The 15,100-nt window shown below is 30.8% G+C and overlaps 3 protein-coding genes across 3 annotated transcripts; 1 reads left to right on the top strand and 2 right to left on the bottom strand.

The window, feature by feature from the left end:
* On the bottom strand, positions 1–8,165 carry LOC145743129 (uncharacterized). The gene is made up of 15 exons (XM_082561032.1): positions 8,081–8,165; positions 7,553–7,606; positions 7,218–7,294; positions 6,581–6,753; positions 5,884–6,043; positions 5,664–5,770; positions 5,110–5,227; positions 4,503–4,684; positions 3,621–3,783; positions 2,907–2,986; positions 1,965–2,685; positions 1,361–1,492; positions 664–800; positions 454–552; positions 1–182 (listed from the first exon to the last, which is right to left on the bottom strand). The coding sequence occupies exons 1-15, from the start codon at positions 8,103–8,105 to the stop codon at positions 149–151; spliced, it is 2,262 nt and encodes a 753-aa protein (XP_082417158.1). The 5' UTR covers positions 8,106–8,165; the 3' UTR covers positions 1–148.
* A 230-nt stretch (positions 8,166–8,395) lies between these two features.
* LOC145741221 (linear primary-alkylsulfatase-like) lies at positions 8,396–12,152 on the bottom strand. Its single transcript, XM_082558769.1, has 6 exons — positions 12,130–12,152; positions 11,908–12,044; positions 11,317–11,445; positions 10,676–10,780; positions 10,050–10,208; positions 8,396–9,693 (listed from the first exon to the last, which is right to left on the bottom strand). Exons 1-6 carry the CDS (start codon positions 12,150–12,152, stop codon positions 8,396–8,398), a joined length of 1,851 nt encoding a protein of 616 aa, XP_082414895.1.
* A 1,592-nt stretch (positions 12,153–13,744) lies between these two features.
* Positions 13,745–14,961, top strand: LOC145743038 (mitochondrial nicotinamide adenine dinucleotide transporter SLC25A51-like). The gene has a single exon (XM_082560904.1). It carries the CDS (start codon positions 13,826–13,828, stop codon positions 14,699–14,701), a length of 876 nt encoding a protein of 291 aa, XP_082417030.1. The 5' UTR covers positions 13,745–13,825; the 3' UTR covers positions 14,702–14,961.
* Positions 14,962–15,100: the final 139 nt, after the last annotated feature.

Genomic DNA, 15,100 nt, shown 5'->3' with positions numbered 1-15,100 from the left:
GTTTAACTGAACTGTAAAAAACTAAGTCAAAAACAAAATAAATGTTAAAATATTTATTTTAACTTCACAAGTTGCCTTTGTTGCTTTTTATGGTCATTGTATAACAACAAAATATTTTAGTTAGAATATTTATGGTCTTTTGTTGTCTTTATCTACGACGTTGATTTCTGTTATTGGTTTTCCTATAATTAAATAAAATTTTATTTATTAAAGCGTTAGATATTGACCGGTAGCGTGGTGTTGTGGTAAGAACACTTGCTACACCACACATTGAGGTCATGGGTTCAATTCCCACTGATCCCACGCTGTAACACCCTTGAGTAAGGCGCTATAAACGGCATGAACTTTTGCTGAGCCAGCACTTAATCAGCAGCATAATTATCGGGCAATTATAATCTATAATATCCCAAACTGCCGCAATCAAAATGCAGTCATTTGACGAGAAATAATTACCTAAAAGGATTTGAATCTTGACTAAACTCAAATCCAAAATCTTCCTCCCTTTCTTCTTGTTCCCTAACTTCCCAATGAGATCCGATATCTCCTTCCATCCTGCAAAAAAAAGCACAATCATATTTTTGTTTAGTAATACAAAAAAAGTATTTAAAAAATTAGAAACTTTTAGCCACTTTAAAAAAACATAAAAATCCAAAATATAAGAACCTGTTTTCGTGCCTGATAAGGTCACTACCACCTATAATTCTGGGAAGCTGATGAGATTCTTGTTGTGGTTGTTGTTGTGGGAAGCTACTTACCATATAAGTTGGTAGAACCTTTCTAAACTTTTTAAAGTTCTTACCCTAAAAAATATTTATGTATTTTTGGCCGTGTCTACCACGTAAATTTAACAATTTCGAAAAGCAAGGGTCGCCTTTTTTGTATATATTTTTATCCTTCATGTGGGAAGGTTGACTTTATGACTATAGTGTAGAATAAAAACTGTAACACTGACTAGTATTGACACTGTCAGTTCAAAATATTATCAATTATATTTGCCCAAAACTTAAGCTGCTGGTTAAGTACTGGCTCAGAAGAGGTTTATATAATTTATAGCACCTTACTCAAGGGCGCTTTAGAATGAGATCATCGAGGATCAAACCCAAGACCTTACGTAGTATAGGAAGTATTGAGTTGCTGATTTTTCAGCTAAGTTTAAAATAAGTTTTATCATAGAGGTAAAAATAAAGTTTTTTTGTATCGCTCTTAACACTATTTACAAACCTTACCAAGAGTTGGCAAGCATGTTCGTATATTAAGTTTATTTACATTATTAGGTCAATCCAATGTAGTTTAAGTAATGTATGCACAATGGCCTCCATTGTTGTTTAAATGTAACTCAGAAAATGTAATTTGTATTTACCTGATGAAATGTCATAGATTCACTGTTTGATTGGATTCTATTTTTCCTTACAACCAGCGATATTTCAACAACTTTAACAAGGTTAAAATTTTCTTTGTTGTCTTCTTCTTGTTTAACCTTGGTCAATACAACCTAAAATAATGTTTAAAATATATTTAAAACAATAATTGACATCATTCTAAATTTTGTGGTACTTAATTAATGCTTAAATTTTAGATGTTAGGTAATTAATTTACATTTTTAATTAGTAAAACTTTTGGATCACTTGTACTTTCTTGTCCTTTGATAAACTTAGAAACATTAAAAGCAAGTGATAATTAGCTAGTCTCGTAGGGTAAGAGAGAGAATTAGATAGAACTGTTAAGCATGAATTTGCGAAGACTGCAATATACAAGATGAAATTAGTTAGAACCGTAAAGTACAAGAAAGAATAAGGGAGGACCGTAAAGTACAAGACGGAATTAGCGGGGACAAGAAAGTCTGATAGAGACTCAGCAAGGACCATAAGTACGAGAGAGAATTAGTGAGGACCGTAAAGTACAAGTGATCTAAAGTTTTAGTGAAATGTCGAACAATATTAGTTTAACTGATTTTAAGTTAGGACCTGGCTTGGAACGGAATTAATCCAATCACCAACTTGAACCGGTGAAGAATCCAAATTCTCCTGCTTTACTTTCACACTGGTTGAAACCTTTTTAGGTTTATCCTCATTTAACTTAGGTTTACCAATACCATCACTTGCAGACTCGGTGTAACTTTGAGGATTTGGAACCAACTTTTTTACAGGACTTGGAAAATTTTCTGGAGCATCATCTATAGTTGTTAGCCTAATTTTTTTATGTTTGACTTTTGACGATGGTTTTGTAATTACTTCTTCATCGCGGCATGCCCACAAACTGTCATCAGAAATACAACTGTCAGGAAAATTGTCAAAATTAATTTCGTCATCAGAAATTTTTTCTGTAGATTCCATCATTGGCTGAAACTTGAATTCGTTACTCATAGATTTTTGTCCATTTTCAATCTCAGTATTTAAATCTTGATTGCAGTCTTCGGAAGTCGGTTTACCAATAGAATTCTTGCTTAAAACTTTATTTGTTTGTTGTTTTTTTACTGGTACATCATCATCGTCGTCGATGATAATAATTGGATTTTCCTTTTTAAATTTTGGTGCAGATTTAGGTGGTGGTCGTTTTTTTGGTTTACGAAAACTGGTAAGACCGCTAAAAAATGGATCGGCGTTGTCATCGGCAACAGCTGACATGCTTTCATTGGTCTTCACAGATTTCGAAGGGGTTTTTTTAGTGATATTTTCTTCTACTGACCTGTAGACAAAAAGTATTATTAGGAATAATAATTATGTTACAGAATTAAAAATATAAATTAAACAATTTTGTAATTACTATATATGATGTTATTTTTGGTAGACAAAACTGTAAAAATTTGCCAATGTTCTGTATTTGTTTACAGTTTCTACTACATAAATAGAAATTAACTATGATTTAAATTAAACAAATTTATTTAAAATATAAATAACTTATTTCACCTTTTTCGTTTTCCGGTCCCAGAAGTTGACGGTGAGTTTTGATCAAAATTTTCTGAATTAAAGTCCAAGGTTTCATTCACCTAATTTAAAATTTATTTGAATTATTGTATAATTAATCACAAATATTCTACGTAATTATTACCACATTACAATACAGAATAAATCAACATTGCAAAGGCTATGACTTGCTATGTTATAAACCCCTTTAAATTATGTGTATTAAATTTCAATATTTTTAATGCCATAAAATTAAGTTATTTTTTTGTGATACAATATATAAAATATATGTTTTCATATCTTTATTTTTTGTATATATCTTTATCCTCGATGTGGGAAGATCGAATGCTTTACCTAAACAAAGAGTAACATCAGTTACTCCGACCCAGTCTTGAGTTGCCTTTGGTAGTTTGGGATATTATAGATTATAATTGCCCGATAATTAAGCTGCTGATTAAGTGCTGGCTCAGCAGGAGTTTATACCGTTTATAGCACCTTACTCAAGGGTGCTGCAGCATGAGATCACTGGGGATCGAACCCAGGACCTCATGTAACGTAGGAGATGTTGTGACCACTACACCACGCTTTCAGTATTCTTGGGCCAATGTAAGTAGTTTCAAATCTTATTAAGCATTCTACTAATTAACCCTTACACCATGCTGCCTAACAGTTAATTTTTTTTATTATTATGCCTTTAGTTGTATTTAAACTCTGTACCTCAACTTTTTCAGTAAACACTTGAGATGCTGAAGCTATGTTTTGTTGTTGCAAGATAGAATTGTCAATATCTAACTCAAAAGTGGGGTTACAATAAACTTCAGTTGAGATATACAGTAGGGACAATGAAATTTCATGTTCTTTAATAAAACGAAAGTTGGACCTAAAATAAATATTAAACAAATTGATTTTTTTTATGTTTATTTATTCTTAATATGAAAGGGTCAATTTCACAGCCTAAAAATAGTGTAAAATTTGTTAAACCAACCCAATCTCGAGTTGACTTTAAAAGTTCAAAGTGTTATGTTACAGAGTTTTGCAATTTTGTAGTGATATATATAACATGTTAGTATGGTTGACAATGAATCACAAAATGGCTTTAAAACCTTTAAAAAATGGCTGTGGTACTTAGAATTTAAATTTCAAAAATACTGGAAAATGATTAACATAAAAAACCAGGTTACCATATTTTTTGTGTGATGTAGAAAGTACTAAGTTGCGTAGTGAATGTATACAAGTTAGTACTTTCTACTACATCACAAACAGGGCTTCCCTTCTCTTTTTTTTAATTAATTTTAATTTTTTTTTTTAAAGTTGTATAATTTAAAAAGTAGGTGAAATTATTTAAAGTTGAAATCATTTTTGTGTTAAGTGACACCAACTTTATTAATTTCTGAGTATAAAAATATCGCTAATATATGACTTTAAAAATTAATGTACTAATAAGCTTTTGGTGCAACAGGAGTTGTGCCTTGACCTAAATATACTTATAAGACAATAACAATTTTATTCAAATTGAAAATTAATGTTTTTTAACAGCTACAGTTTATATATTTCTTAAAAAGTTGCTTAAAAAACAAAATTTTTGACACTATTACTCACTTAATTAATTGTTCTTGCAAGTTTTCATATTTGTGATTTGGAATAATTTGAGACTCTACAACGTTTGGACAGAAAATGACGCAAGTTTGTGGATTTCTCACCATTTTTAAGTTAAAGGAATCGGCATTGATTAAAGTTGTTAAACCCCCTGCTAGTTCACAAGATGGGCTCAATCTTTTGTACTGTAGAAAATAATATTTATTTATGATATAGGAAGGTACAAAGTCTAAACCCAGTTTACCATTTATATTAATAAAACTGTGGCTGGCTGCACGACCTAAACATGGAGTAACATGTGTTACCCCGATCAAGTTTTGAGTTGACTTTGCTAGTTTCAGGATATTATTGATAATAATTACTAGATAATTCATCTGCAAATTTGTTGTTGGTTTCTGCAGGCTTATGTATGGTTTATAGTCCATCACTTAAAAAAGGTACATAATAAAGGCAGTAAGGATTAAACTAATGGGCTTATGTAGTAAAGCCAAGTGTTTTAACCACTAGCCCGCATTGGCAGTCTAATAAATTTATAATTAAACAATAAGATACTACTCATAGAGCAATATAAATTTTTTTACCAGTCCTATTAACTAACAATTTAACCTACTTGTTTCTTGCTTAGAAACACAAAAGTCTTTCCATTGAAAAGCATTTTTCTTTGTAAATTTGGAAAAAATGAACATTCATTTTCATTTATACCTTGTTCATTCACTGCAGGAAGGTAACTTAAAGAAAAGAGCAAAAATTAAATCCCTTTTTTACAATGTTTTAAATATAGCTTAAATGCACATTTTTTTTGTATATATCTTAATTATTGATGTGGGAAAGTCGAATACGCGACCTGAACATAGAGTAAGTAACATCAGTTACTTTGACCCAGTCTCGAGTTGCCTGTTGCAGTTTGGGATATTATAGAAATTATAATTGCTCGATAATTATGCTGCTGAATAAGTGCTGGCTCAGCAGAAGTTCATACCGTTTATAGCATCTTACTCAAGGGCGCTACAGCATGAAATCAGTGGGGTTTGAACCCACAACCTCATGATGATGTAGCAAGTGTTCTTACCACTACACCACGCTGCTGGTAACATTTTTGTTAAAAGCTGTATTCTTACCCTTACAAAAACAACTTACATCATTTATATATTTTGTTAAACTTACTTATTTGTTTCAGGCAATTGTAATCCTTCTTTAAGGAAAACTTTTTTGACTTCGTTGAAATATTCTGCAGTAACTATAGGATAAGCACATGCTAAAGCTTGTGACACCTATAATAAATATAACTCCATATATATTCTATCTTCTTTTAAATATTTAAATATAAGTCTTAGTGATTATATGCTTAAAACCCACCAAAAAATTTAAAAACAACTAAAATAACCTTTAAATTGAGGACAATTTTTTGTGTCACTAAATGTGTGACTTCAGGTCCCCAAACAGTTACAACCCTGCCCCCGAGCAGAGAAATTACATTTTGAAGTTGTTGTACAGATTGAGAATTCATCGTCGAAGTCACAACCGTCAATGGTTCCTTAACCAACCTTAAATTATTAATCAGAAAAATTTTAACTTTTTAAATTTTATTTAAAAGAAATGGTTGGTAGGAACACTTCGCTTTACTTCATGAGGTCCTGGGTTTAATCCCCACTGCTTTTTTGTTCTACTGCTTACAATAAAGGCACTATAAGTAGTAATCTGGTAGAGTCAAAAGTAAATTATATTGTAACATAATCAAGAATGTTCAAAACTGCCAAGAGTCAACTCAAGATTGGGCTAAAAGTAACAAATTGCCGAAGCCAATTTAAGACTGAGAAAAATTAACTGATGTTACTCTATATTTGGGTCATGAAGTTAACCTTCCCACATTAAGGACAAGTATATAAAAAAAAAGTTACCTTATATTTAGCCATTTAAGATAAACATATAAGATAAACGATATTATAAGTACCATATAAATTAAGGGAACCATAATTTAAAACTTTCTTTATTAGACAATGAATCAAATTTATTTTAACTTGAACAACTTACTATTAAATCTATAAAATACAACCAGATTTAATTTTCATTTTACCATTTACCTTAACAAACTGTTTTGTAATCCAATTCTCAAAACATCTCCAGTTTGTAATTCTTTCTGTTTAACAACTTTAATAAATGACATATCTTTACTTGTATCATCTTTGGTACTTCCCCTTGCATAAAACAGTCCAAACTTGGAGTAATCTGTTAATATGATCTGGTATCCACTTTCCTGTTTTAAAAAAATATATATTAATTAATGTTTTTTATTTTTATTTGTTCTTGATTTAAGAAATTGGAAAGGACAACACAATCAGAATAGAGTTTCACGGCCCTTAACATAGAGTAACATTTGTTACCTGACTGAGTCTTAAGTTGACTTTGGCAGTTTGGGATATTATAAAGATTATAATTGCCCGATATTTAAGCTGCCAATTAAGTGCTGGCTTAGTAGGAGTTTATACCGTTTATAGTGCATTACCCCAGGGTACTACAGCAAGAGATCACTGAAGATCGAACCCAGGACCTCATGTAGTGTAGAAAGTGTTCTGGCCACTACGCCACGCTGTCATTTATAAATAATATAAACCATATTGTCTGATATTTTACCTGCTAATTGGTTTTTGGTCAATTGTCAGTAAAGTTCTAAGTATTAAAGACAGAAAAGGGTAAATTACTTATTATCCTTTAACTTACATTTTGTGATGGTTTAATTTCAATTGTTGTATGTTTTCTACTGATTGAGTTATCATTGGGTATAACAATATCAGTATCTTAAATCAAAATTAAATTAAATAAAATACAAATTTGAAATAAAAAACAGATAGCATAAATGAAAATAAATATATTAAAATTTAAATTTAAGAACAAAATTTTTCCTGATATTAATGTATAGCTTATATTAAGTTTTTAATTAATATAAAGTAGTCAAAAGCAAATGAAAAATTAATAAACATTTAACAAATAAAAAAGAAAAAAATTTAACATTATAGTCCACAGCTACAACAAATTAAATGAATTTAAATGTTCACCTTTTCTGCCAATTGAGTAAACTTTTCCTGTGAGAAGATAAACTTTTCTCCGGCCTATAAATTCAATTTATATAAAATACATTTTATCAAGTTTTTTTTTTGTATAGATCTTTATCCTCGATGTGGGAAAGTCGAATGCGCGACTTAAACATAGAGTAACATCAGTTACTTCGACCCAGTCTTAAGTTGCCTTTAACAGTTTGGAATATTATATAGATTATTATTGCATAATAGTTAAGCTGCTGATTAGGTGTTGGCTTAGCAGGAGTTCATACCGTTTATAGCGCCTTACTCAAGGGCGCTACAGCATAAAGTAGGGATCGAACCCACGACCCCATGTGTGGTGTAGCAAGTGTTCTTACCACTACATCACGCTGCCGGTTGTTCCTGTGTGGTATTTCGTAGAACCCATTAAAAAGATATAAATAACAGAAAAAAACTTTAAAAAATAGACGCCTTATCTATGTTTATAATACTTAATTAAATTCAGTTCCTTTTAAATTTATATGCAATTAATTTTAAAAATACCATGTAAAAATTGAAGCATCCACATTCTTTATTCTTTAATTGTTCAAACCTTAAAGTTTCAAGATTCAGAAACATTTGCAAAAATCTCCCTACTGGGAAAATACCTATTCAAAGACATATTTTAACACATTATTTCAAAATAAAAACACTGTTTGTGGTGTAGTTGTTTATTGATGCTGTAATTATTAAATTATAGTACATTTAAATTATATTGCTATTAAAAAAATTATATTGCTAATATACATAAAAAACAACTCGATCATACATTTTGTTACATTTCTACTATTTCAAATTTGATTACACACATAAACTTGTTTATTTAAACATTATAAAAAAAATCACGAAGGCTATTTTTAAGGGATAAAAATGTTTTCCTTTAATATTAGATGTGGCGCTGTTTGGTATAGTTGGTTCAAGCTTGGGTGGAAAATAAAACGGGTCGACAACTGCCATAAACTTTTGCAGGGACACAAAACTACCAGAAACATCCAACTGAGGTCGCACTTCCTCTAGTGTAAGCTCATTAAGAACGACACTTCTCCAAATTTCTTCGTCTGCTGTTACAACTGCATCAAACGAACCCATTTGGTCGACGTAGTCAGTTTGAAACTCAATAACGCAATGCCTGGTGACGTACCCGAAACTTGTACTTTGTTGTTGTGACGTCAGAATGAATTTAATTGTTATGGTGTCGCTCTCGTTGCACAATGCCGGATTTAGTCGATGCGCGAAACTTTCCATAAAAAATGTGATATCTTTATTTTGTTCCTGTCGAGCCCTTCGAGCCCCAACGTTTGGCAAATTCCCGCCAACTCTCATTTCATGTTCAACGCTGTAGTAATAATTAAACCCAGTCGCACTGACTTGCGTATCACCAAGTTTACGGAGTGCTTCTTCCTTTATCGCCTTTGAGTTGTTGTATTCGCTAGTTGTCGCTATTGACAATGCCATTGAAGAAACTTCGAGCGCCCACTGAAGTTCTTTTACCAAAGGTAAACCAGTTAAATCTTCGTTGTCCTGAGATTTATCGATGCTTTGCCTCGCTGATTGAATCATTTTATTAACAGGTTTAGCATCAGAATCTAGTAAAAGCAAATCCTTAATTCTAAAACTTTGCTCCCTGTGAGTTAAAGGATTAAGGTCGACGACGTCACCACTAAACCAGCCTACATAGAATGCAAACACGTGACGAACTGACCAAGCTACTGTACCGTAATATTCGATTAAATAAGGGTGTGTAGCTAGGCTAGGTGGTAACTTAACAATCTCTACTATTTCATCAACGAAATAGTCTTGCTCCGTTAGTCTTAAAGTTTGATCGTGGACGTACTGAATGCCATCTCTGTAGGCTGTCAAAATGGAGCTTACATTTTCCTTTCCACTAACCGGACGAGTATGAGATGGCACCAAAAACTCTGGGTTTAAATATCGCATAAGATCGATGCTTTGATACCAGTCTTTAACATTTCTAGATGGAGTTCCTCTTATGGCATAAATGTTAGGAAAAGCACTGTAAATGTTATCACCAGGCATTATCACCTTTTTATCGGGTAACCAAACAGCAATTTGATCACTTGTCTCGCCAGGAATATGGAGTAATTCAAATAAAATACCTAAATGAATACAAATCTACTAACTCTTTTTTAAGCACCGTAATAACATTAAGAGTATGTTAAAAACACATTAAACCACGTAGTATATTTGACACATTGGATAGGTATGACTTGTATTTATTTGAACTTAGGAAAAATGAATTTTACTACATGAGGTCGTGGGTTCGATCCCCACTGTTTCTATGCTGTAGCACCCTTGAGTAAGTTAGTATAAGCAATAAAATTTAATAGTTGACAAAATATCATTTTTATGTCAAGAATAAACAATTAATAAAAAAATCCCAGTATAAACAAATAAATTGCACATTTTTACTATGAGGATAAATGATAATTAATAAAAAGTGTCTACTGTTTACCTGCGCAAGTAAAGTTTTCGCGGGTATTAAAAGTTATTGTTGGCTTTGCTTTTATAGGGTACATATTTGCATTTGCATTAAGGTGAGGCCCGATTCCGTCTCCATGGTCATGGGTTAAGCTCTGTATTCCAAACTGTCGTCCCACACGAAAGTAAGATACTACATGTTAAAAACATTGAAATGTTAGCAGTTTTAGAGGATTAAATAATTTTCAAATATTAGGTTAACAGCAAAGTTTCATACAATTGATTTGTGATAAAAACTTAATGTGGTAAAGTATTTAAAACAATTTTCTTTTTTAATTATTTAAGTAGTTATTGACAGTTGCTACAATTTTGTCTGATTTTTTTAAGGCTTGCAAATAATAAATCTATTTAACCAAATAGAACTGTTAATTTAATGCGATTTTAATATAATATTTTAGGGCTATGTCGACTAGCAGCCTAACCTTATATTTGCTTTAACTTCGTTCTGAAAAGGGTAGGGTTCGAGCCGTATCAACGCCACACTGTTTACCCTTGAGGCCAGCGTTTACAGATAGTTCAAAAGCACAAATATGTTGTGGCTGGACACCAAAACGAATATTTGTTTATATCTAAAGTAAATATAAACATTTTTCAACTTACCGATCCTATTTTGTTGCTGGACATTTGTGGAATGAGCGTAGACTTCAATTGGATTTTCAGCAGTTTGGTATTTGTTTAACAGCGCTGCTGCTCCGATAAGGTGATCTTAATTTAATATAAATGATGTTATATTTGTATGTTTAAACGTAAAATAATCCAAATTATACAGAAATCTTATTTTTAGCCTCTTTCAAGACGTTTTTACTAATATTAATTACTTGTGACATGGTAACATTGCTTTAAACATCGACTTAGAATATATTAAGTAACGTTGACATCCTACTGAAGAATGCCTTTGTATGAAAGCAGTGAGAATCGAACTGACAGCGTAATGTAGAGATCAAAACACTTGGCTTCAATACACGAGGTCGCCGGTTCAATTCCTGCTCTAATGCTGTAGCACTCTTGAGTAAAGCACTATAAACTGTATGAACTCTTGCTAAGGCAAGTTAATCAGCAGCTAATAATTAGCGGGCAAATATAAATGTATAATATTCCAAACTGCCAAGACAATTTCCGACTGAGTCGGGGTAACAGATGTTACTCTGTGTTTAGGTCGTGAAGTTAACTTTTAATATCGAGGTTAAATAAATGTGAAAAAAGGGGAATCAGGACCTTTTTTTTTAACAGAAAAAACTAACCAGCATGATTATGTGTTATGACAATCCCTTTAATGGTTTTATTGTTGGTTAGTGCTCGAAATTGTTCCATTAATTGTAAGGCAATTGGCTGATTTTCAGTTGTGTCGACAACGAGAAGTCCATCTGGGCCTTAAACAATATTGTGCAAGTTATATAAAACCACTTAACTTATAAATAAAAATATAAAGCTGTACTTGTTTCAGCCTTTAAATACCTTGTACTGTACGGTGCTTATAAAACTTAGAAATTTAAAGAACGAGAGAAAATTAGCTGGGGCTGTTAAGTACGACAAAGTTTTAACTAGGTCTTTGTAAAAGTCAAGACAAGATTTGTTGGATAGTACAGTAAAAAGGTTCGTTCAGAGACCGTATAGTACAAGTGATCCTAGGTTTTTATAACGTTATACATAACGCAATGATTATGCAAATTTTTTATTTAATATTCTGAATTTTTTTGAACTGAAGAAATTAATCAAAATTTAATTTTCTTGTAGGATAATAAACAAAATTAACTTTTTTTGTACTTTTATTGCGATATTAAAATTTAAAATTAATTTAAAATAGTCATTATCATGATTAAAAAAGGAAATACCTTCAATAACAATCATGTTTGCGATCGCATAGTTAACTGCAACAAAAATATTTTCAGTAACTTTGATTATTTCAGGTTTAAAAGCTTCAGGTTGTGCAGAAACGAGTCTCACCAAGATTAAAATAAGGCACAACGTCCTAAAAATAAATACGGTTTATTAAATATAGGCATAAACGAAATTAATTTGCTATGAGAATTAATAATACTCAATTTTATACTTACGATCTTAAGCTTGAAAACCCCATTCTAGTCATAAAACACTTTTAATTTTTAAGTCCTGATTTTTTAGATAATACCGCACCTAAAAATGTAATTTAATTTTAGCTTATTAGACTAAAAAAGGTCATATACAGTAAAAACTAAAATCTTATGAATAAATTCTATTAAAAACTATCCCTTATTATGTAACGTTAAATTTTCGCTAAAGGTTATTTTATATCCTTTTTTACTACCTATTTATGAAAAAAACTTTTTAAAATAATGTCTTAAACTTTATAGAATGCTAATAAAATATTTTAAGATATTAAAAATGATTAAATTAAATTAAAGGCGCTATAGGTTAACGCTGTATAAAAGATAGGCAAACAAGTCTTTGCATTGAAAAACGCTTTGATCTTTCTGAGTCAACAAAATTGACTTTTGAATTTTAAAAGTTGGCTACTGAAGTTAAATTACTTTTTTTAGGTTATATTTTTCATGTGCTTTGATATTTGTTTACTAAAACGGAAAAGGTAATAGATTTTACAGATCGTAAAACGAAAAAAAAATTATCAAAAGAATAAACAAACAATAATGAAACCTAAAGTGCAATCAATCTTATGTTGTCACAGGATCATTACAATTTTCTATAAAAAGGAATGGCTTACAAATTTCGCAAGTTAATCATAAGAATGCTAATTAAAAATGTTTTAGTAGAATACCACTGTCATCCACTATTTAACCAAATTAGTTACCCGATCACATTTTTAATGATATTTCGAAAAATTTGGGACTGGGTCGAGGTAACATTTATAACCCTTTGTTTGAGCTGCAATGTCATTCTTCCCATATTAAAAATAAAGATATACGAAACAATTATATTGTAAGACATTTATTTCGTTTTAGGCTTTACTTTTAATATATATTTATTTGATTGCCAATTGATTTTACTTTAAGATAGGAGCAATTTAAATGTGTACAAAGGGTAAGTGACGTTATTTCTGCCAAAACCCGTTATTTCTGTTTTCATTACCGGTTTATTTAGTTCCGCCATGTTGTATGCCTAATTAATTGCATATTTTATTTAGGTGAAAGGTTTTGTATTATGCCGATGACGTCACTTAAAATAGTCCACAATTAAAATAAAAAGCAGAAAAAAACTCCGCTATCCGTTAACGCACTCCGCTTTTTAGATAAGGTTATGTTTTAAAAATGCAGTTTTGTGAATTACTAACAAAACTATCTGACTATCATCACTACCCGTACTATTTGTATAAATTTGTATTTTTACATTTGTATAAACTTAACCTAGCATTTAAAACGTACAAAGACTAGTGTTTAGAAATTAATAGCACAGACTTCAGGTTTATATAACCAATTTATTATTACATAAACTTGACAAAAAATATTCAAAAAAGTTTGAATTTATTTATTTTCTTCGTATATATCTTTGTCCTCCATGTGGGAAAGTCAAATGCGCGACTTAAACATAGAGTAACATCAGATACTCCGACCCAGTCTCGAGTTGCCTGTGGCAGTTTGGGATATTATAGATTATAATTGCCAGATAATTAAGCTGCTGATTAAGAATAATTTAAAAATATTTTTAGTAATCATTTGAGTATTATTTATTAGGTTTGGTGCTGCTTTTTAAATTATGGTTAAAAGCACAAAAGTGCTTTTATTTTGCAAAAACTATCATTAGGATAACTAATTTAATATGAAGAACACTAGACTGAAATCAAGCATGGAAAGTGGAAATAATTTAAGCGATGAAAACTCTTCAAAACATTTCATTTGTGGTGCTGGCTCTTCTCTTATTAATATCACGATTACGTTTCCAGTTAACAAGGTTATGTTTCGACAACAATTGTACGGCTTTCGGACAAATAATGCCTTAAGACAATTAGCAAGAGAAGGCGTTTTAAATTTATACAGAGGTCTTATGCCACCATTACTTCAAAAATCATCATCTACTGCTCTTATGTTCGGGTTGTTTAATCATATGCATCATAAATTAATTAACGAAATGGGGTTTCAGAATAAATCTGCAACTCTATTAGCGGCGATGTTTGCAGGTGGCTGTGAGGGGTTACTAGCCCCGTTTGAGCGAATCCAGACTCTGTTAATGGACACAAAACATCACAATACATTTCGTAACACCTACCATGCTTTTACATCATTACGTTCCAGATATGGAGTAAAGGAATATTTCCGTGGGACAACGGCTATATTGCTTCGAAACGGACCTTCTACTTATATTTATTTTTCATTAAGAGGCCCTTTAAAGGAAATGTTACCTCATGCTGAAAAAAACACTTTTCAAAATTCTATAAATGATTTTATAAGTGGTGCTTTTATTGGGGCTGGCTGTAGTTCATTATTTTACCCTGTCAATGTTATTAAAACTAGAATGCAGTCAAATTTAGGAGGTGAGTTTCCAACTTTTAATAGCACTTGGAAAATAATCTGGAAAGAACGAAATAAAAAACTCAGAAAGTTATACCGCGGCGTCCATATTAATTTTATAAGGTCATTTATGTCGTGGGGTATCATTAACACTTCTTATGAATATCTAATGGAGATATTTTATTAATAAAATGGAGATATTTTATTAACTATTAATATATTGGTTATATATAACTAGTAATACTATTTTATGTTTAGTTTTAAATACTATTTAATCCTACTTTATAGGTTTAGTTAAAAAAAATATGAAACAATTATCAATTTTTTGAATTAAAATGTAATTTAAAATGTGTTGAAAACCATGTATTTAAATGTTATAAATCTCAAGCATTTTAGGTAATTTCTAGTGTTTATAATAAACAAACTGTACTATTCTTGCAACATAACAACAGGATGTCATTAATTTTCTATGCAATTTTATTTATCATGACAAAACACTTTGTGTTGTTTAGGATAATTTGTTGTTTGTTTTGCAAAACTATTTATCAAAATTTGCAAAAAAGTTTAAAATTATTTTCAATTTTTT

The sequence above is a fragment of the Corella eumyota genome, chromosome 2 (assembly GCF_963082875.1).
Source record: "Corella eumyota chromosome 2, kaCorEumy4.1, whole genome shotgun sequence".
NCBI classification, from domain to species: Eukaryota; Metazoa; Chordata; class Ascidiacea; order Phlebobranchia; family Corellidae; genus Corella; species Corella eumyota.
This window is presented reverse-complemented; position numbering and strand designations above follow the sequence as displayed.

What these genes read in the sequence shown, in the direction of transcription:
- LOC145743129 (XM_082561032.1), bottom strand. Translation starts at nt 8,105, where the DNA reads ATGTGGATGCTTCAATTTTTACATG. An exon ending in TTACTCAATTGGCAGAAAAG is followed by an intron (nt 7,295 to 7,552) that starts GTGAACATTTAA and finishes TTTTGATTTAAG; the next exon opens with ATACTGATATTGTTATACCC. An exon ending in TGTTTACTGAAAAAGTTGAG is followed by an intron (nt 2,987 to 3,620) that starts GTACAGAGTTTA and finishes ATTTTAAATTAG; the next exon opens with GTGAATGAAACCTTGGACTT.
- LOC145741221 (XM_082558769.1), bottom strand. Translation starts at nt 12,152, where the DNA reads ATGGGGTTTTCAAGCTTAAGATC. An exon ending in GGGTTTTCAAGCTTAAGATC is followed by an intron (nt 12,045 to 12,129) that starts GTAAGTATAAAA and finishes ATTTATTTTTAG; the next exon opens with GACGTTGTGCCTTATTTTAA. An exon ending in CATAACACATAATCATGCTG is followed by an intron (nt 10,781 to 11,316) that starts GTTAGTTTTTTC and finishes TATTAAATTAAG; the next exon opens with ATCACCTTATCGGAGCAGCA.
- LOC145743038 (XM_082560904.1), top strand. Translation starts at nt 13,826, where the DNA reads ATGAAGAACACTAGACTGAAATCAAGCATGGAAAGTGGAAATAATTTA.